The sequence below is a fragment of the Indicator indicator genome, chromosome 15, assembly GCF_027791375.1.
Source record: "Indicator indicator isolate 239-I01 chromosome 15, UM_Iind_1.1, whole genome shotgun sequence".
Lineage (NCBI taxonomy): Eukaryota > Metazoa > Chordata > Aves > Piciformes > Indicatoridae > Indicator > Indicator indicator.
In genome coordinates this window covers 4,299,993-4,322,832 of record NC_072024.1, presented here as the reverse complement: position 1 = coordinate 4,322,832, position 22,840 = coordinate 4,299,993, and the positions used below count along the sequence as shown (strand labels likewise).

At 41.4% G+C, this 22,840-nt stretch overlaps 1 protein-coding gene across 6 annotated transcripts in view; it reads right to left on the bottom strand.

The window, feature by feature from the left end:
• Nucleotides 1-1,694: 1,694 nt before the first annotated feature.
• The window catches only part of PDZRN3 (PDZ domain containing ring finger 3), a 147,682-nt gene continuing 126,536 nt past the window's right edge, over nucleotides 1,695-22,840 (bottom strand). For 4 of the 6 annotated variants that reach the window (XM_054387191.1, XM_054387192.1, XM_054387194.1 and 1 more), the window contains 7 exons: nucleotides 19,172-19,425; nucleotides 15,975-16,062; nucleotides 7,396-7,494; nucleotides 6,448-6,510; nucleotides 5,521-5,622; nucleotides 4,318-4,434; nucleotides 1,695-3,400 (listed from right to left, as the gene is read on the bottom strand). In XM_054387191.1, the coding sequence (XP_054243166.1) occupies nucleotides 1,850-3,400; nucleotides 4,318-4,434; nucleotides 5,521-5,622; nucleotides 6,448-6,510; nucleotides 7,396-7,494; nucleotides 15,975-16,062; nucleotides 19,172-19,425 (2,274 nt within the window). In that variant the 3' untranslated portion in view covers nucleotides 1,695-1,849. Of the gene's footprint in view, nucleotides 3,401-4,317; nucleotides 4,435-5,520; nucleotides 5,623-6,447; nucleotides 6,511-7,395; nucleotides 7,495-15,974; nucleotides 16,063-18,807; nucleotides 18,820-19,171; nucleotides 19,426-22,840 lie in introns of all 6 variants that reach the window. The other 2 variants (XM_054387193.1, XM_054387196.1) reach the window with 1 other exon arrangement.

Sequence of the window (22,840 nt, the reverse complement as noted above, 5' to 3'; positions counted from 1 at the left end):
CAGAATATCCTTCATAGCCTACAGCAGCATGAGCGCTTTATCCCTAAGGAAAATACCATTTGAAGATAAATTTACAGACAGGAGTGCTGGATTTCAAAGGGCAGTGATTTCCATGGGCTGAAGATGCATTTTTGGGTACACAGGAGAATATACCATGCAATATGGTAGACACACATTCAGTGCTAGCCCACAAAGGGAGTGGAACAAACCCCAAACAAATTTCTTCTTTGTTTCTTAGTAATAGATAAAATACGCACTGGGAACCTGTTCATGTCTTGCCTTCCAACTTGTCACTCCTGTTGTTAAGATTATAAATTTTGCTCTGTAGAGTTATGATGGAAGAATCCAGAACAAAAGCTTGGGAGCAAGTTTTCTGTGTGGGCAAGGGAAAAGGGGGGGAGGGAAAACCTGGTGAGCTATTCATAAGGAGTCTACATTATTTAATCCAGCAGAATATTCCAATTTATATCTGAAGTCTTAATTAGAAATTAAAAACAAGAAAAGGAATGTGATACCTCTGTGATCTTTAGTTTTTTGTATTTTTCATCATCTCTTTATATATTTATTTAATTCATATATGCTTTAATTTCTGTATTTTTTCTTTGCTTAATGTTAACCCACACTGAAGTTTGTTCGTGGGTTTTAAATACCACTAAGAAACCACAAAACAAAGCAAAACAGGAGAGAATTCTTATTTCTTTCTCACAGGTCACCTTAAATGCCTTGTGAGTTGAAGCCATGCATTACTTGATTCTACTTTTGCTAATTCTTGTACTTTCTCTTGCCTCTTCCCTCCCTTCCCTCAAGAAAATCTCAATCCAAATTCCACCCCAAAGTCAGGATGCAGGTTATTGTTAGGGCTGACTCCAGCAGGCCCTCCAGGCATTCCTACAGCACAGGAGCTACACTCAAGAAAAGAGTACTCTCTGTGGTGAAACCAGAAGGGAGTCAAAAGAAGTTAGAATAGTTTGAAATATAAAACAATAATTTATTTTACTTCATTTTACTTGTTAACGTTTGTAGCTAATGATGATTTCATGAAACTGCTTTTATAATTCAATACATTCAAATCTATAAAGCAAACAGTTAACTACCATGGGCTTTTCCAATTCCACAAACTGTCTTAGAGAAACAAATTAGCTGTACATGCACATTGTCCAATAGGTTGCAACATTTGCAAACATGCTTTAAAATCCTTTAAAGCTGCAATATAGTGTACTTTGCTTCAGGCTTTTCAGATGAAACTTATATACTTTCTTCAGAAACCTTACAAAGAAAAATGTTTAAATGTTGAGCATAACTCTAAAAATTGCTGTCTGATAAATGTTAAATAGTACAAAAGAATGACTCTAATTCTGAGTTTAAACCTTGAGCTAAATATTGATAAACAGCACTCTGTGTAGAAGTGAACAACAGCAAAACAGTAGCACAAAATATGGTTTCACAAAAAATACGTAGGTGCAGTTATTCTTGTGGGGGTTTTTTGCATCTTTCTTTTAGGTAAAGAGAAGCATGGGTACCTTTTCAAAATGAATATAGTTTAAGTAAATTACCTGTTTAAGTATGGTTAATACATTTCTGATATTTCAACACTTCATGTAAAAGGTAACAAGTAAAAAAAGTACAATCAGTATTCCAAAAAGCACTGCTAATATTGCCTTTGAAAGGAGATGGGCAAGCTGCCTCTCCACATCAGTGTGGAGATCCTGGCACCCACAGTTGTAGAGTTCAGTATTTGAACCATAAACTCGATGGCTGTATCTTATTTACAAAACTCTTGCCACATTGAACGAGGCATTGATTCCTACCCCAATGGTAGTGGTTTATGTACATAATTTAGCAATGGTGATTACACAGTAGTCACTGACAGGAAGGAATTGTACACCCGTGTGCCGTCTGGTGACTTTGTTCCGTGGGTTAGCAGTTCTTGGATTGTCATCCAATTGTCAAATATTTTTTTATTTCTCTTCTTCATCATTTTTTTGTGGCTCAGTTCAATAATATTCATCTCTTTCTTTTCTTCTGCACCTTGCTGTTCCTTTAAGCAATCTAACCTGCTCTGCATCATAAACTCACGCCTCCTCCTCTGCTCCTTGGCTTTCACTAGATGCTGCTTCCGCTCCTCCTTGCTCCAGTAACGGCCCATCTTCATTTCACTGATGGCATCATCATCGGTAGTCATTCCGCTGCGCTCCTCCTTAATCTTTATGGCACGTTCTCTCAGCAGCCTGTCCCTGACTGGCCTCTTGGTAATGTAGCGGGTCCCGTCACTTCTCACCTTGACTTTCCATTCCATCCTGGGTTCGCTCTGGCCTGAATTAAAGTCTTTGCACATACTCACCAGGCTCATTTGGCTCTGTGCATACTCCACCGCCGACTTCTGCTGGATCAGCTGCATATAGCTCTGATAGTGCTGTGCGTGGGCAGGAATATGAGCGTGCTTGTATGGAGAGTGATGGTATGGGGACATATAGGAGCCAGAAGGTTTTTGACCAGGAGTAGGGCTTTTGCTTCCATCACTGGCTTTCCTTTCCTTGCTTTCCAGCTGCTTGGCAAGGTCAGGATCTTTAGCAGAGGTGTGGCATTTAGCAGTGCTGGATTCGTGACATTCTGAGCTAGCAAATAAATTCTTTTGGGAGCCATTATACGCTACTGCCCCCTCGTTACCTTGACAGCTAACGCTTTCTGCAGTTCTGCGCAGAGAATTGTCAGGGGAGATCTCCAGCGTCAGCGGCGTGCTCCGGCAGCTCTCGCCTGTGTTGTAGGCACTGGAGCTGTCCTTGTCAGACTTCTCAGGCAGCTCCGTGATGTCTGAGAGCTCATGCCTGCGGACATCGATGCTCGTGTTGTAGTTTCGGAACCCGCTGTTGTGCAGCATCCAGGGCTCCCGATACTGATCCTTCAGCTGCTGCATTTTGTGAGCCCTTACGATGTTCAGGCACTCCAGCTCGATGTTGCGTAGCTCCTCGTTCAGCATCTCCAGCTCTCTGTCAACGCTTTCTTGGTCACTTTTGCTCATGTCCAGTGTGCTGTTATGGTAATACAGACTGTAGGGGTTGGCAGACTTCACTTGGCACTTCAGTTCCAGCAGTTCCCGAAACCGCTCACATTCGTCTACAGGGATGCCGAGGAAGTCGACATCTGTGCAGTCAGCTGAGATAAAGGACTCATTGCTGAACTGCATGTCACCACTTCCCAGGGTGTCGTGACTGTAGGTCAGCTTCTTCTGGCTCCCTAAAGTGTTGGAGGAGGTGGTGTGATCATCAGCATTGTTCTCCTGCTCTGAGCTCTCATCGTTGCGAGTGCTGTCGTCTGTGCGCCCCATGCCGCTGTCCTTCTCGTGCTGGTTAGATAAAATAGTGGCTGTATCTGTGGTACCTCCATCCTCCTCATGCTTCTTCTAACAGCAAAAACAAAAAGAAAGAGGAATTATTGTCAAGGCATAAAATATTTCAGGGTGTTTATTCTTTAATAGTTTTCATAATTGGCCAATTGTTACATTTTCCACATCTTTGTCTTTTCCTCGTATGGAAGGAGTATTATTGAGACCTTGCAGAAATGAAGACAAAATCCACAGCCTGCTGTGGATATCCTTCTCAGAAAAACATGAGGTCTGCTTTTCAGTTATCTATCAACAATAGTAGAAGTCACACTTTCAAAGTGTTTCCTTTTCCACTGAAGTGCACAAAAATATCCAGTTCTACTGCAGTACAAAATGAGAATATGTCTCTTCAAAATATGAGGATGCCACACTAACTCTAGACAAAACTAGGCAAAACCTGAAAAGCTATTTCTGACCATGTATGAGTAACAATCATGGCAGAATGATGGGGAATACAGATCCAAGTTTATGGCCCTGCATAAACTCTGCTATGTAAAAGCCTCTTTGCCTTTCTCCCCATTACAGACCTGATTTTAGTCATTTGCCAGAGTGATGCATTTGAATTTTAAGATTTTGGGAGGCAGACTGTTTTCAATCTGTGCATGCAAATCAAATAGGAAATTGAAGTGAGTTAGCGCTCTGCCTGCTCTACCTACCACACACCTAGCTTGTATTTCTGAGTGACCACAGCCAGAAGGGTGGATTTTTAAGAACTGTGATCATGTTGTAAGGGGCAAAGTAAAAAACAGTAATAATTTTAAACATTCTGGTCCCCAAGATGAAGTTCATGGATAGTCATGTAATATCTTGATTTTACAGAAAGTCCTGGTGCCTTGATCTCATCTGAGACACCAAATGTACTCAGTCAAGTTCAATATTAGAATATTGAGTGCACTGTGAAGCTCTGACACCCCTGCACAACACAATGGCAGTACCTGCTGAAGCATGCTGGCAGTAAATTGCATTGCCTGGTGGTGCTGTTCCTCTAACATGTCCATGTGCAAGTCATCCAGAAAATCATTTCTGTCATCATCCATCCATCCTTCATCCAGCTAAGGGAAAAGGGAGGGAAAAACCAAGCCAATGTTGTTAAAAGAATGAAGACTGACATAAATTATGTTCTTTCTTTGTGAAGGGTAATTGGGAAATCCTAGGAGATTCCTTCCTGTGACAGTGCTGAGTGTCCTGAGAAGGAGCACACGTCTTGTGCTAAGTGAGGGTACTGTCTGTCCTGCTTTCCCACTCAGCCACCTCCGTCTCCAGCAGCACAGTTTTGTCTTCAACAACCCTTTCTATGTGAAACAAACTCAGCTGTTTCATCTAGGGAAATACTTCCTAGAGTTGGGGCTGTCTTGCTTTGTGTGCTACTTGATCAGGATGTATAAAACCGCTCCAGAGCCCAATGCCTGAACACACCCCTTTGTGAGGCAGCATCAAAGGCTGGAGGGAAAATTGCTGGCTAGGGGTCCGTAGGCCTTTTCACTCCCAGCCTCAATTATCCCCAAGAGAAAGATCAGAAACCTCCTGGCTAACAGGCCAGTCCTGAGCCTGGTCTTATATCTGCAGGTACACTGGCAAGGGCTGCTCTCACAGCAGGAGGAGCAGAGACAGATCAAACAATAGTGCTCATGGCTGTTTGTTCAACATCTTTGTTGTGCTAATCCCTGCTCTACAAAGGGATCTGGTTCAACCTGCTCTTACAGCTGAGGATGCTTCTTGACAATATTTAACTATATTAAGTGATGATATATGAGGGGCTAAATAATAGATGTTTTAATGAATGAATAATCAATAGCTATAGGAATTAAGAGTTCAGTATGTTCGTCAAAGCTGTGGCTTGAAACCATCCATAATACCTTGCACTGATGTTTGTAATAGCATTGCATCATATATGAATCCCTGAATGTCTTATAAATTGAACTTCAATATAAAATATATATGGAGGAGTCCTGTGACTGCTGAACTCTGTTATTCTAGGCCATATATATGTCCAGTCAATCTGTAGAATATGGATTTAGGTGGATTTGCTAGATTTAGGTAGGTTAAAATTCCTCAAAAGATGCTAACTGGTTTTTATAAAAAAGAGCAACTCTTTTACGTAAGACTCAAGAGAGGGTTTTCTGTTGTTGCTGTAGTACCTGAATTTCTGGTCTTGCAACAAGTAAGGAGATGTTCTTGCTGTCCTCACTGGTGAGAAGTGCCACAGCTTCCTCTCGGTTCTGTACCTCTATGCCATTGATCTTTAAACAAAAGAGCAACACAATGAAATCTCATCATGGGGACACAAATTCTGCTGAGGAGAGCTCTACAGAACTGATAGGTTTGATAGATGTAAGTGCAGCACAGGCCAGACACAGTCCATGTTCACACCTACAACTGTGTTGTTCTGGTAAGTGTTGGACAAATATGCGTTGGACATGTGAGGCGGTCCACACCTCTGCACGTGATATGCTCAGCCTTGTTATGAGGATGGGAACAGGAGAAGGAGAGTTGGGCAGGAGCAGAACCATAACATCAGGTCTGGTGGATGGAAAGAAAGAGGGACATCCTTGTATGGGACAGGTGAGGCTCTGGATACTGCTCCCAGAGAGTGAAATGGGCTGTGGAGCTCTACTTGTGTTGTCCGTGCAGAAGACAGACCACTTCTGGCAAAGCCCCTATAGTGTAGGATTGTTGCACTTGGGAGACTGGCCCACAGCAATGGGGGTTCAGCCTGCTGAACAGGACTAACACCCATGTGAAGAAACAGAGCTCCCCAGTGTGATTCTTGAGCCAAAATGAAGAGTTTCTGTGATAGAAGGAAGACTTAAAGGTGGGAGTGCATCAGAATATGTGCTGGAAATGGATGGCATCTGCTGACAAAATGCTCAGCCTGCAGAGTAGGGCCAATATGGGGCTTTGCCTGTCCAGGGCTGTCAAAATCTGCCTGAGGAAATATTCTCAGAAGCTTAAGAGAAAGCATGTGAATATCAGCCTGGAGGGAATGATTTGTGAAAGTGATGCTGTACCAAAGACAATACCGCAGATGACTCTGCTAGCAGACTTTAAACTCTCGGCACACGTACCTGGATAATGCGATCCCCTTCTCGGAGCCGACCATCTTTTGCTGCAATACTGTTGGGATCAATCTATGAAAGGAGAGAACTGTGAGTGCTTTGGAGGTTAGAGAACTCAGCATTTACTCCCCATTGTAAACCCTGTAGTGTGGTAGTGTGACTGATATATAAGCCAGTGTGTCTGTCATTGCTGCTACGTCTGTGGTTGCTATGCTTAGTGATTATAGAACCTTTCCTTGTTTATGTCAGATGAAGTAAAATGCAAATTGAAATGATCAAGTCAGAACCAAGATATTTCTTCCTGAGATGTGTCCTCAGAGAATGCAGGTTTATCATGTTTGCCTGGTCTCAGGTTACCTTATAATGTAACATTTTGCTTTACCACACACACAGTGCTCTGATTAGAACCAGTTTTTGCATACAGAACAGGAAGGATGATGTCCTAAGTGATGCACTTTAATGGAATATTTTAGATTTAGCTATGAGTTTCTTTCCTCAAAGTGCTGCTACTCATTTGAAATGAATCTGCATGATAAAAAGATTATGTATAAAATGCTACTTATTTCATGGAAGGGGGGCAAATGGGACCCAGATGTTTGCAAATAAAAACATGTAGAGTATGGGTTTTGTATTTTTAAATGCATATTGTTTCTGGAGTGATTGAGAATGAAAATTCAAGGGGGAACATATTAAAAATAGTTTGAAAACATCTCCTGAAATTGAATGCTGAGACTATTACAGGGAAAGTGGACACTAAATTTTAATATAATGAAGTCTGACTTCAGTGGACTCAGGATTTCACTCAGTTTGGAGAAAAGGAAAAACAATTTGATTTCTTCAATTACTCCACTCTGGTTGTTTATCAAACACAGTACAAACAGAAGATAAATGTCTTAAATGCCCAACACTGCAGTTTAGAAGACAGATTGTATCTTATGGAAATCAGGTCAATCTTACCTCACTCACATAAATACCCATGTCATCTTCATCATCTGTTCTGTAGCATACAGTAAGGCCAAGCTTGTCCTGGCTGTTCACTCTATGTAAATCCACTTCCTGAGGTTTAGAAAAAAAAAAGAAAATATGGTGTCAGTGAGACACTGGTGACTGATGGAAGTAATTTTTCAAATACAATGAAAATATTTTGCTTAAGTGATATAGTGGATCTCTTTTCATTTCACTTGTAGAGGAGGTTAACTTACTGAGCAAAACGTGATTATATGCAGACAATCAATACCTGGGGCATTTCTGACCCTTCAATCAATAAGAAGTCATTTTGAAAACAGACCTTTTATTGATCTTCAAGAAGAAAAATTACCTATATTTTATGTAGTGGTGAGACTTCAAATGCTAAAATACTTATAAAGTATGATTTCAATATTTGCCACAGCTGCTATACGTTTCCTTGTAAGCAGGGAAATTTTCTGCTTTTCAGAAAAAATATAATACTGTATTCCACTAACTTGAGTAATTGTCATGAAATGACTTTTTAAGTTTCTCAAAAGCATTTGGTATTGGTAATATAAATATAATAAACACTTTGATATCTTGCAAGGGTTTGGGTTTAGTAGGTCACGGTTTATTATTCTGGTGGTCTTTGAATCTTGGAGACATTTAAGCTGTCTTAAAAATGTATGTTCCTTGGTGCTTTTTACCACAAAGATTTCATGTGGGTTATTTTTTACCTACATTTGCTGCTGCTTTCTTACACTGGTTGTTACAAAGGGGTGCTGTGGGGTGCTGGTGTGCAGTCAGTGGGACCATCCATAGAGCACCTTTCTGCTCTTTTTTCTTCCTTCTGGAGCCTAAAGACATCAGGGAGCCTAATGTGCTTAGCCAGCTACTGCAATTGCTGTGTCAGGGAGGAAGGATGTTTCTTCATAGGCAGAGGTGTAATAGCAACTGTAGTTGTGGTTTTCACTTCTCTTAGGAGAGCACCTGGCAGTGATTGAAGCTTTGGAAGGTTTCACTCCTCTGCAGCTAAGGCCAGGCAGGATGAAGGATGTAGCTTGAGCCTCGCTGCTGCAAAAGGACAGAGTGCACCAGGCAGAGAAGGCACAGGGGGACAGGTTTAGAGAGGTGGCACAGCCCATGCAGGATCTGAGGGTTGTCCCAGCCCCAAGGGTAGACTCTGAGATGCTCACTTGTGCTTGGATCTGTCTGTTCCAGGGAAAAAGTCCCGATAACAGGACTCATTATTTCTGAATGTCTCTCTGTTTTGACCTGTGCCGTGCCATTTCTATGGGGAAAGACAATAAAACAAGATGATATGAATAATTTATTGGCATGTCTAGATGACAGCTGCCAAGATCAGCAATCTCATGTTATTTACTTGCAACATGTGTAATTTCTGTGGTTTTTTTTTTTTTTTGTTGTTGGTTTTGGTTGTGTTTTGTTTTTAGGAAAAAGAAAGGTATCTGTAAATGTCAGTGACATTTCAGATGGTTTTTGAATGGTTTCAATCAATAGTATCCATGATGAACTGCTGCTCTTTCTCTTCCTCTTTTGTTACTTAAAGGCTTGAACACAATGCTTTAATAGTGATTTTCTTTTTAGATTTCTAAAGCTTCTGTGGACTTTCTAGAGAGGAGGTGGAAATTCTTCAGAAGAAAAAATAAGAAAGGTGAATTCAATTCTGATCTCTGGGAATGCCATTGCAGTCACCAGATCACAGAATCAGAGTGATAGGGGTTGGAAGGGAGCTCTAGAGATCATCTAGTCCAGCGTCCCTCCAAAGCAGGACCACTTAGGGCAGGTCAAACCGGAATGCCTCCAGGCAAATTTTAAAGATCTCTGGAGAAGGAGACTCCACAACCTCTCTGGGAAGCCTGCTCCAGGGCTCTGTCACCCTCATAGTAAAAAAGTTTTTTCTCATGTTGTGATGGAATTTCCTGTGACTGAGTTTACATCCATTGCCCCTCGTCCTGTCACTGGGTATCACTGAAAAGAGCCTGGCTCCATCCTCCTGACAGCCACCCTTCTGATATTTGTAGACATTGGTAAGGTCCTCTTTCAGCCATGTCTTCTCCAAACTAAACAGCTCCAGGTCTCTCAGTCTTTCCTTGTAAAGAGAGATGCTCCAGTCCCTTAACCATCCTTGTAGCCTCTGTTGAACTCTTTCCAGCAGTTCCCTCTCCAGTCAGTGCATTTATTCTGCATTTAATCACAGTGTGCATTGGGGATGAGGTGGGAATCTGGGCCTAATTCAGGCCTAGAATGAGTCCCATATTTCCTGCATACAAAAAGGTTTCATGTCTCCAGGAAAGTTTCTCTGTAGTCTGATTTGGTAATAAAATAGTGTGAAGAAACTAGTGCTGTAGTTCATTCTACTATTCAACATATTGGTAGTGATAAATAGATCTGGAATGGTAAAAAGAACCCTACCAAACCTAACAAAAGAGCATAGTGACTTTGGCTCGTATTTGACTAGGTCCTATCCAACCATAAACACTTGCCAGTACTTTTTGGAGTGGAAGGAGATGAGGGAGCAAGGGGTGATGGTCACAAACTGGAACCTGCGAGGCTGCTGGAGCCTTGGAGCAGGCTGCCCAGAGAGATTGTGGAGTCTTCTTTTCTGGAGAGATTCCAAACCCACTTGGAAGTGATCCTGGGCAAGCTCCTGTGGGTGACCCAGCTTTAGCCAGGGGGTTGGACTGGATTATCTCCGGAGGTCCTTTCCAACCCCCACTATCTTGATTCTGTGAGGGAGCAAGCTACTCATTTTTTTCTTATTTCCTACATGTTTTGAATAACACCAAGATTTTCCCCCCAACAATCTACAACTATAAGTGGTATATTTATAATTAAAACATAAGTATGGATTTATATTTAAAATACACCATCCAAGATGTTCTGTCATATACTGGAAAGTAATAAATCACCTCATAAATTAAACAATATATATTAAAAGGAAAACAGAGACATATTGTTTAAAACACTCAAGGCAGCAAAAACCTAAGGCAAACAAAATTTTTAGAGCAGGTGCTTTAGAACTTGAATTTTGATGAGTAATTAGTTGACAGACTTACCCTTGGGTACAATCCCTCTAGTCCTTGGTAGGAATAAAGGAAGTGGGTTTGATGCTACCCAAATATGATAATTTTGTGAACTTAGATGGAAGCAGCTGCTTTCTATGGGTCTTTGCATCAGTGAAGTTTTGACATAATCATAAAAGTTTTTGAATTTTTGAGAGATAAAAGTGTGGAATTCCATTTGGAGTTGAAGAATTAACCAGAATCTTCAAAGCAAAGGTTCTTTTCCATATTCAGAGTCAAGGATGTATAATGCACAGGTACATGAAAACAGAAAATTGGCACCTCTAAGCACAGGTATTAGGGTAGCTTGGTAATTGTACCAGGCATTAATTAAACACTCTGAATTAATATGGGTCTAGAGAATTTTGAAGGTAGATGTTCATGCATTCTGTGTTCCTGCTGCACAGCAGCAGCTGCACTATTTCCAGAGACCCATGGATTAGTCTGGGGTACTGTATAGTCTTGAGACAGAAGTATGTTTAGTGCTCACCTCTGGCTCAGATACCACTGAATTGAACTCTGTAAAATATTTGGAAATCTTTCAGCCAGAGTCACAGAATCACAGAATGTTAGGGGTTGGAACAGACCTCAAAAGATCATCCAGTGCAACCTCCCTGCCAGAGCAGGACCACCTAGAGCAGGTCACACAGGAACACATCCAGATGGGTCTGGAATGTCTCCAGAGAAGGAGACTCCACAGCTTCTCTGGAACCTCCAGCTTGCACACACTGCCCCTTGTCCTATCATTGGACATCACTGAGGAGAGCCTGGCTCTGTCCTCCCAGCGCTCATGCTTCACATCTAAGCAGACCCAGCTCCCTCAGCCTTTCCTCATAAACCACCTATATTGCAGAAGGGAGACACTGAAGTTACTCAACACCTGGTCTACATCTGCAGGAATCAGTTAGCAAAGTGTGGTAATGTCAGGGCTGCATTAATAAGAGAAATGTCAAAATTTCATACGTGATCTGACTTTTACACCCAGAGATAATTAGAATCTGCTTCTTTAGATCAAGTAAAAGGGACATTTTAAGAGATGTTCAGAAGTATTTGAATGCTATTTCAAAGTAGAGTCTGCACAAGAGAACAATCTGAAAGGTTACTGGCTCCATGTCAAATACAGAGCCAAGCAGGGCTCGAAGAGCTAGTTGCTGAGATTTGTATGGCATTTGTAGCAAGACAAGAAGAAATGAACCTGCACTGTGACATTATAACTGCAACCACTCATAATAATGAATTATGAGTAAGTGATAATAGCAAATTAACCTCTATAAGCTCAGAAGATCCTTCATTTGCAAGAGATTATTGAATTATTTCACTGCTGATTTAAAATTATAGCCTCCCTGGAAATTTATAAAAGTCCAAGTCCTTTCTCTAACAAGACAGAAATGAGCAGTTACAATCTGAACTGAGAGGACAGCGATGGGTAAAAACCAGTTCAAACATTCACAATGCATTATCCAAAGCTTGCATGAGAAGTACTCTGCTCTTCTGTCTCTTTCTGTTAAAAGTAGCTGTTTTTTACTCTTTGCTGACTTCTGACATACCTGGCCAGCAGGTATTTTTGCTATTCTATTAATAGTTTTCACCCAGAAAAGAATGTCAGGGAAATTAATATGAACAACTGTTTCCTTTTATACTGTGTGAGGCCTTCTCACTGCCTTCTGGCAACTGACCTCTGTACAGCATTAGGAAGAAAAATCTTGTTCTTGCTGTCTTGAAGCTAAAGAATGTGATCTTTACATTTGTATTTTCACATAAATGTCTCTTTTGACATAGACAAAAAGCAAAAGCCCCACCCTGTCACTTCTCAGAGAAGAAAACAGGGTTTCTTTCCAAAATTCTTTGCCCTAGAAAAGAAGTAAAAAAAAAATCTACCTGGAGGTTTCTCTGTTATGGTAAATCTCTAAGGGACCAAAGAGACTGAACTAGCTTAAGTTAAGGAAAAATATCCTAACTGAAAGGGTTGTCAAGCCCTGGAACAGACTGCCCAGGGACATGGTTGAATCATCATCCCTGGAGCTATTTAGAAGATGTGTAGATGTGCTGCTAAGGGACATGGTTTAGCAGTGGACTTGGTAGTGTTAGCTTAATAGTTAGACTCAATGACCTTAAAGGTCTTTCCCAGTCTAAATGATTCCATGATTCAGTGGTGCTGGGGAAGGAGCTTCTCGCCCTGAGGAAAAGAGGTTTTGGATGCCTCAGTAAGGTAACGTGCAGGATGCCCAGGCTCTCTGTCAAGTAGATGACTGAAGATTCACATTTCAGACCTTTCTCATGGAGTAAGAGGTGTTACAGCCAGGTTGAAGTCATCCAGAGATCTAAAGGAGGACAAGCCTTCAGTATTAGCTGTCAGCAAGTTGAAATGTTTTATCACTTCTGGATTTTTTTCCAGACAAAGATAATACAAATATCTGTCTTAGAAAGTACAGCTGTGAAACTGCAAGAAGGGACTGCTTTTGGAGCCTTAACATATTCAGTCACTGCCTGAGCAGGATTGCTGGGCTGAGGTCCTTTGTATTCACAGACATAGTAATGCCTTGAGAATCTCCTGATCAGTGCAACTCCCTGCAGAGCAAGAGTTCTCATTGGGAAGAAATATATTCACATAAAAGATGCTTTCAGATGCTTTACAACCAGGATGGAATAAAAATTGCACAGAGCCTGCGATGGAGCCCACTGATTCCCATGGTCAGATAGTTGTATCCTGACTCATCCCCTTCTTGCAGATAGGTCATTGGAGAAAGAAAAGAAAACTTTCAACCAAAGTAGCAGTGAAGGGGAGGGCTTTAAGCCCTGTTATTCAGCTTTTATTTATGGTTTCCTAAAAGCAGTGAAGCATCAATTTCAGGTTTTGAAGCACAGATTTTGGTGCTTGGTGCATTCATTTTTTGCTGATCAGATGCTGTGGGTTCATGCCAGGAATGCTGTGAACTCTGTGCTGGGAGGGCAAAAAGCTATCTGAATGAATCTATTTTCCTTCTTCAGCCTTTTGATGTGAAGGATTGAACTGCAGTCCAAGACTGAGTATCAGAAGAGTTAGCAGTTAGCACACATTTCATGTAGATTTTCATCTCCCAGCTGTACTTGGTCTCAACTGGCCATTCAGCTGAGTTCAGAAAGAAAACAAGACCTACACACAAGTTGCATATAGGAAAGGGTGAAGACAGAAAGTCAAATGGGAGAGAACAAGCACCCTGTTTGATGTAGAATGTTCTCCTTTGTAATGTGAGAAAATGAACACACTGAGACAGCCCTCGCTTGGGCGGTGTGTCTGACAGCTGGACAGACTTGTTTGAATAAACATTAATGCACAACGCTGCTGGAGAATCCTGGAGTGACATTATTCTCCCTTTAGGAGCCTGCAATGACTTCTGGCTGGGCCTCTGTGAAGAATGAATGTACTTTTAATTTATAATAAAAGAACTTCAGGATTTAGCTCCTCTTTCCTTGTGGCATGTAAACTTCAAGAGAAAAGACATGGTGTTTGTTTATTTTTTGTAGCAGGGAGGATGTGGCAGTTACTTCTGAGTCATCAATTTTAAGAGAAACATTGCGAGATAAAAATGAGAACACAATTTTGGTGTCTGGGCTTTCTTCCTGTGGATATTTACATTAGAAGCTTGTTGTGAACTTGACTATTTCACCATTTTAGTCTTGTTTACTTGTTACAAATCACTAACCAGTCAGTTATAGACCATAAAAGTTTAGATGAGGAGCTCCTGATTTAAATTCAAAGCACATTTTATGGACATAGAAAGCCAGAAGGCTGACTTGATGGCTTTCTTACTTTAGACATTCCTGCTGCAGTCAATGAAACAGTGCCTTTGTGGTCTTTTAAAGCATATCTATCAAAAGGCAAACAAAAAAGCAACTAGCCAGTTGAGTCCCTGTTAGCACTTTGACCTTACCATTGATCACAGTCTCTACAATTTGAACAAGAATCTTTAGTGGGTTTTAAGAAATACTATTAGGCTACAGAGACTTTTCTAATGTTCATCTCCCTGCGTTACGGAGCTGATCACCTTTTGCCATCAAGTACTATATCAATGTCAAAATTATTAATGTTGTAGTTTAAGGCATATTAATGCTGGCCTACTGAAGTGCATGTGTTTGAACTGTTTTCAGCTCAACTGGCTGACCTTCTAATGGAAGCAAAATAATTTACCCACAAAATCAGATTTCCTAAATGCTAGATTTTTGAAAAGACATTGGCAGAAAAATACTAATTTGTTCTACATTTCCCCTTAAGTCTGAAATCTATCTTGTGTTTGGTTTTATTTAAGAAGTTAAAAAAAATAGGTACTTGTTTGAAAAGTAAGGCCTTGAAGTCTGCTAAGCAGCATTTGTTTTACTGGCACTTTGATTTTATCCTGCCTTTGATTTGTATGTGTATACAGAGATGAATTGCTGCCAGATCCGCAGAATTTGAGAAGAGCTTGCAAACTTTTTATGGGGTTTCAGTCCTTGATCCTGCAAACACTTTTATAGAAGGGAAGAACTTTGTGCTCATAGAACGACTGAACTCTGCTCCCATTGAAGCTGTTGATAAATCTACTGCTGATTCAAGTAGAGCTCCAGACAGGTCAGCATTGCTTGCTTTGACAAATAAGCAGGACCAGGATCTAAGAAATCAGAAGTCAAGGAAGCTAAAAGTGAGCTACTCAGTGCTAATCTGGAATGGATTAGCTGGTCTGACAGTATTTAGAAGTATTGAGATGCTTTACTGCCATTTGTTACAAATGATTAAAGACACTTCACTGGGTCACTACTGCTTAAATATTGTAGAGCTAAGGCCATGATTTGGATGCTGGACTCTGAATGGTTGGGAGCAGGCTATCAAAATAGAGAATGGGAAAACTGAAGATGAACATTTGATGGGATATACAGATACTAAACCCACAAGTCATTTGTAAAGATTTGGCAGAAAAATGGACTTGCATACCTTCCCAACTGGTTCAGCTTCTCTTACTTATAACGTTGTATGTATACACATGTAACTTTTCGGTAAAGAAAAGGGAGGAATGGCTTAGTGTAGTGGCAAACATATTCTGGTCCTGTCTTGTAAAGTTAAAATATTCTAAATCCTGTGATCAAGAACATCTGTTTCTCAGTTGGGGAATACTTAAGGGAAATTCACACATTTTTACTGTGACTGTGGAACAAGTCTTGCCACTCAGTAAACTTGCAAAATCTTTCAGCTTTTCAGAAAGCCTCAATCAGCACAGTTATACAGATATACAGAACTTAATTAACAGAATCAATGGCTTCATTATTTATGTTAATTTGTTAGCAGAAGATCTGGCTCATCAGTCCACAGCACACAGTTAAATACACTGCTAAAGGCATCAGTAGGGTTTACAACCTGCAAACTAACTAATGAGCAGTGTTATTAGAAAGTATCTGCTTTGAAATGTCTCTTCCATTTATACACAGTAGAAAGACCATGACATGCACATGTTAAACCACCAGTACATGAAATGGTTACTAAAGACTGAGTACCTCTAATTCCAACTCATCTCGGTCCATTTCTTGATGAATTCCTCCCATGTAGTCATTTGAGTCATAATATTCATGCACTGATGGATGGCTGGAAAAAAAAGGTATGTTTTAGGACAGCACTCAGTACTCAAGTCAGCAACTTAATCCATTCCAAGCTTACAGCAAGTCATGGTGAACACGACAGGCTAACAACCACACTCAGAAGTTGCATGTGTTTAATTAAACACACTACACCATTTACACCAATAAATGTATTAAAAATAACATGTATTGTAGGGATGGTCTAAAACATTTGGCATCTGACAATGAATGAAAGACTTGCAAAGAGTCTTGGTATTTATTAATGATTTTATTAATGACTTGGGGGGAAAATGCAGAGAGAACAGCAGTAAAGAAGGTAAGGGCTGCCAGGTGACAGCCAAGTGAGCAGGTGTTTGCCAGGGTTCAAGATGAGAGGGAATACTACATTATCTATTTGTGAGCTCGTGTTATTTATTGACTTGAAAGCACAATCATTCTTGCCTAGCTGCCTGCCATTTTTACTTTGCCTTAAAGACACAGAATTTTAATCAAATTGCCAAGTATCACCAAAATAATTTGCCACCCAACTACTTGGGTCAACAACATTCTGTTGATTGATAGAACGCACTAAGCTGTACGCAATCATTAAATGCCATTTAAAGATGCACAACTCTTGCTATTGTTATTCACTACTGACATGCTGCACTTACAGCCTGAGCTCTCTGTGTCCCTAGCTCTATGTTGGAAGGTGTAAGCAGTGCAATGCTTTCTGTGCTGGAACTTTTCTCCTGCAGTTAAACTACTTTTAATTCTGCTAGCTTGGTAGGTGTTTCTTTGTAAGATATCTGCTAATGAAATCCAACAAGTGTAAAGTCTTGCATCTGGGAAAGAACAACCCCATGGACCAGTATAAATTGGGGACTGATCTGTTGGAGATCAGGGTAGGGGAAAAGGACCTGGGGGTCCTGGTGGACAGAAGGATTCCCATGAGCCAGCAATGTGCCAATGAGGCCAATGGCATCCTGGGGTGCATTAGAAGGGGTGTGGTGAGTAGGTTGAGTGAGGTTCTCTTCTCCCCTCTACTCTGCCCTGATGAGGCTGCATCTGGAATATTGTGTCCAGTTCTGGGCCTCTCAGTTCAAAAAGAACCTCAGGGAACTGCTTGAAAGAGTCCAGCACACAGCCACAATGACGCTGAAAGGAGTAGAACATCTTCCTTTTGAGGAAAGGCTGAGGGAGCTGGGGCTCTTGAGCTTGGAAGAGACTGAGGGGTGACCTCATAAAGATGTGAAAGGTGAGTGTGGGGAGGACAAAGCCAGGCTCTTCTCAATGATGTCCAGTGATAGGAGAAGGAGCAATGGGTGCAAGCTGGAGCATAGGAGGTTGCATGTGAACATAAGGAAAACTTTTTCACTGTGAGGGTGGCAGAGCCCTGGAACAGGCTGGCCAGAGAGCTTGTGGAGTCTCCTCTGGATACATTCCTACCTAATGTGTTCCTGTGTGACTTGCTCTAGGTGATCCTGCTCTGACAGGAGGATTTGATTCAGTGATCTTTTGAGGTTCCTTCCAACCCCTAACATTCTATGATTCTATAATGGTCTAAGATACCCAAGTTATACACAGGGATTTGGAGAAGTTACAGGAAGCATTAGGATGAAATGACTCAGTTTGTTGCACATACTGGGTGACAGCTGACTGACTGGGCTTGAGGCAGGTGCTGAACACCCAACATATACAGCTCAAAGTAAGGCCACTGATGATGATGGCATGGAATCTATGTCTAATGATGAAGGGGCAATATGAGGCTCCTTGATAGGACTGAGCTGGTATTATGCATGCATGTTGCAACCTAAATGATTCATTAAGAATTAATCTTTGCCATTTTCCTAACGGATTTAGTTTAGCAGTTGAGAAGTTGCAGGTATTGAAAGCCCCTGTTGTAAATGGGTTTGGGGGTAAGAAGTGTAGGTGCTCTAGGAATAAGTGTGCCCTCTCTACAGTGCTCTAAACCCTGCTGCTTGTTCACTGCAAACAAGCTCAAAGCTATAGCCTTTGTCAAACATCTCCACTGAACTATGCAGCTGTGCTTGAATTTCAATGGGCTGGGAATAGGTGGCCATATCTGATGGAACCATCCCGCAAGTAATCAGCACTGAGAGTCATGACAGGAACAGACACTGCACACAGAAGCCCAGTTCCTGGCTGGATGTGTGAACATTAACATGCTGTGAAAGCCACTTAGGAGCAGTAGAGGATCAGTGCCTGTTTGTAGTCAAACCCATTTCCTAGGAATGCTGACAGGGATGTCTGGAAAGCCTTGTTTTGGTGGACTTGTGTGCACGCTGGTGTTCACAAGCTCAGGCTGTGAGTTCCCTTCCCAAGCTCTACTGAATATCCAGGACATGTGCACACCAGCACTGCCTCTCGCTCTGCTTGGGGGCATGTCAAACCCAGGTACTGCTGTGGATTGACCAGATCAGGGTCTGTCACATGCAGCAACTGAGATGCTCAGAATCCTTTCTATTACCTTCTCCCTTGTGGAGATGCATGGCAAGATGACAGGCAATTTGCATGGGTTCCTTGGGGAGCTGTTTTCCTCTTGAACAGCGGGCGAGGGTGTGGTGTGTGTGTGCCAGGAGATAATTGTCATTTGTATTTGTAAGTACAAAAGCATCAAACTACCATTAACAATAATTAAAATTTGATTCTAAAACATCCTTGACAGCACTGGTAAGTAATTTTAGTCCTAGAAAATAATTTATTGGAGTAACATCGCTGCAGGGTTATAATAAAGTAATTAATACACTGGAACAGAATGTAGCAGCTCTTAGCATTACACGATTTATGGCAGCCATAAAAAATAAAGTTAAAACATAAGCAACCCAAAGAGGCAGTGAGAGGAATTACAAGAAGCAATAACTTTATCCATCAAATGCCAGCAAAAAATGAGCTTTATGAGGCCACGTTGTGACTCAGTGGCATTACTCATTTGAGTAATGGCTTGCTAATGCAGAGGAAAAATGAAAATATTTTGAGTTATAGCTCAGTGGTGTATGAATCTTGGCTATGTCCGGAAGTAAATGTTCACCAGCAAGTAAAGGTGAGTTTGCGAACTACTCCTAACATGCCAGCAAGGCATGTGAGGATTTTCAAGGGCTCCACAAACTGTTACTTACTCTTCAGGCAGGAGGTATGGGTCTAGCACAGAGACAGGTGGAGTAGGTGAGCCCATCTTGCTCAGAGCCATGATGTGTTCAAAAGTGATATCTGTCTGAGTGCCCACATCAACCAGCTGACAGTCGTGAGGAGAGGTGAAGGCTTTGGTGCGTGGAGTTCTTCTCAGGACCTGCACCACGATAGGCTCCTTGGCTGTTTTGAATGCTTCCACTGCCTGCTCGTGCGTTGCTTTAGATAAATCCTTCCCATTGACCTGTGGGAAGAAGGCAAGAAAAGCAGTGAGAGAAATGGTCAGAAAGTGGAGGATATCTTTGGTTTCAGCTGGTAATTTAGAAGCCTCAGCTTCCATCTAGAAGGATCTAGAGCAAGTACAAGGAACTATTTCTGTAATGTTATGTAGCTCTCCTTTTCCCCTTTCACCACAGTCGCTCTGCTTTTTATTTTGATGGATTTTACTGGTTTGCTCTTTGAACTAAAGTACAAACAAGCATCCCATTTGTTTCTTGCAGATTAGAAATCCCTCAGACCTTGTTCAAACAGAACAAGTTATTGATTCTCCCAGAATATTTTGAGTTTTTGTTTGTTTGTATTTTCAATCTTTTAACCTTTTTGCTGAATGGAACAACTGAGACAAGATCTGGGATTAAAACACCATGTTTTCATGTTTGATAAACGATTTTTCAGATGAAACATGATGGTGGTACTCAGTCACTGCAATAAAAAGCTGCATTTGAGGGATGGGCATGGACAACACACTGGGATAGCAAATAGAAATGATACAGAAAGAATAATCATGGGCTTTTTTGAGAAATAACTTCTTGTCAGTGTAACTTGGCCATTTCCCATCCCCAGATCTCACCACTGTTATCTTCTGGCTGAGTTCTCACACATAACAGAACACCTTCCCTAAACATGACTGAGACACTCCATCAAGAACTAGCAATACCCAAACAGAGCAGGCCATGGAGGTGGAGGGCTGAAGAGAGAGCACAGATTCTCCTGTCTCAAAGGATTCATAAAGCTTCTGTTCACAGCAGCTAAATCAAAATGAGGCATTCAATTCTATGCACAGTTTCAGATTGTTGGTGAGCAGAGGTGTCCTTCCTGATCCACAGAGCTCTTGAGCACTTCTAGCCCACTGTGGCTTTGCATTTCACTCATGCTTAGCTTCCTTCCTCACATGTCTTCTAATGAATTCTTTCATGAGTGTCTGAAGTCTGCCCAGGGGCTGTGAAAGAGATGAGGTCATATTTGTCAGAATTTTTATAGAGCTGCAAAACGATAATTTTCATTTCGAGGTTTGGTTCATGAGAATTGTTAATGTTTCTGTGTGTCTCTGGCTGTACAGATTGTGATTTTAAGGGAGCTAAACACAATGCACAGTTTGGAACGAACTGAAAAAAGGCAACTGTGGTGAAATATTCAATGTCCTGCTGTTTCCAGCCTAACATGGAGTTTTCTTTTGGGCCTGTTTGTTGAGACATCTGCAAACCCAAAAGCTCTACGGGCCCATGTGCAAAAAAAACCCCTGTTACAGAACTAGTGGGAACCACTCGTAACTCCAGTACATTTTTATCTTCTTTTAACCTGCAAACTGTTGGCAGTTTAACACAGATGAAAAGAAACAATTAAAGAGAAGCTGCCCAGAGCAATCTGTTTGTGAAAGCTCTACAGTGAAATGACAATCCTAAAGCATCAGGCTATCATATAATTGTTACCATGTTCTCTGGACTGGGGTAAGTGTTGGCTGACATGCTGAGATAAACTGCAATTTGAGATTTGGAGCTGCCACTAGCACTGACAGTGAGGGCCCTGCTCGTGGCAGCCCTTCTCAACAGGGAGCACACTTTGTTTATGTATTTTCTGTATGAATGAAGCCTTACACTGTTCTCTCCCCGGTCTGACAGCTTTTCACTTGGTACACCCTATCACTGGAATCAGCGCTGCACACAGGGAACTGCTGGCTTCTGCATGGAAAAGTAGCATATTTTTTAAGAATACATAAAAATAATGAATTGCCCTGACTGGACATAGATGCAGTAGTGTCTGGCCTCAGGTACTAGAGGTGGCTGCTAATTCGTCATCCAATCCTTTCTGAAACGTACACTGATGTGGTGATTCTGCCACATTAAGTGCTTGGATATGATTGAAAACTCTAAAACACATGTCCAGATTCTGCTCTTTACTGTATCAGATCACCCTTAGTTCACACTGTGTTTAATGCCATTAAAGTAAGTGTAGCAACTGCAGCAGTAACATTACTCAGCTCAGTAACTGAATTTAGTCCGTACTTAACATGTTACCCACAGCAAAAAGACAATAAAGAGAGTTAACTGGGGTGCAGAACAGATTGAAAAGGGTAAATTCTTGCTGAATTACCTTGTAATTCACACTTCTTACACTGTCATCTTTGGTTTGTCTTAGAGAGGTGATGACACCAGGTTTTTTAAGCCAGCTGAGAGTGGAAGGTATTAGCATTGCCTTGATATTACACAAACACTTGTTCTGACCACAACTACTCACAGCAATGCATAGCCTGGTCAAATTAAATATCATTAACTTGCCCAGTTGAGCAGATTAAAACAATTAGTACAGCTGTAAAATTAGGTTCAGTGTAACGTTTGCCTTGGAAAAAGGAAATGCTGATTATAGTCTGAGTTTTATTATTTGCTGCAAATTAAATGTTGCACAGTTTACTGTGTGCATCCTGCTTTTATTTTTGGGGGTGGGGGGAGGGTGTACAACAAAATACAACAAGCAATCAAAATGATCTAAACTGCTCCAAGTGTTGTGCTTTTCAGAAATGTGCTCATAAGAACTCTTGATCAGGAAACCTTTCTTGCTTTCTACATCTTTATGCTAAAAAATCATGTAACCATTTCCAGTTTACTTCCTGATATTATAATGAACTTGGATTACAGACGGTTCAGCAGAGGCTTGCAGTTTAGTTTTAGGTTCCGTAGGACACTTTGTTTCTGCAAATCCATAGGCTGGCATCCTCTTTGTGCTTGTATATGTAATTGTTAAATAATCAGAACTTCAAAGGTAGGTTGGTATCATGCAGGGAACAGGCAGTAGCTGGACTTTTCATCAAATGTTACCACAGGAATTGATTCCAAGTAGCATTCAGATTGTGTTCTACGAGCTGATAACACAGTGCAGAAGAGCAGTGCTGCACAGACAGGCAGGAAGATGTGAGATCAGACTTTAGAATTAGGGAGAAAATCCAAAACCTCTCATCCAACAAAGGAGACCACCTGCAGAGAACATTTGTGACTTTCTGGCATTCAGACTCAGCCTGCTGCTGCTGCTGAGTTCCCTCTCCAGCAGCAGAACTGATACAAAGTGGGGCTTTCACAAACACCCATTCATCAGTGGCTTAACTGTAGATACTGGACAGTGAATTAGAGTGTTGAGGAGCGTGTGCTCATCTTGTTCTGCTTCACTGGTGGCAAGGATAGCCCCAGCAGAGGGGCTGGAGCAAACCTGGGGGGAGGAATGTTCCAAGTGCTCTGACTGATGGCATCAGGGCTGCCCTGCTGGAACCTGTCACCTTCTATTGCTGGCTCCAAGTCAGAACAGAGTATTTGTATTCAACCACCTCCACCTGGGCATTTCAGAATAGTAGGACTCTGATGAGCGTGGCAAATAAATAACTCTATGAGGGG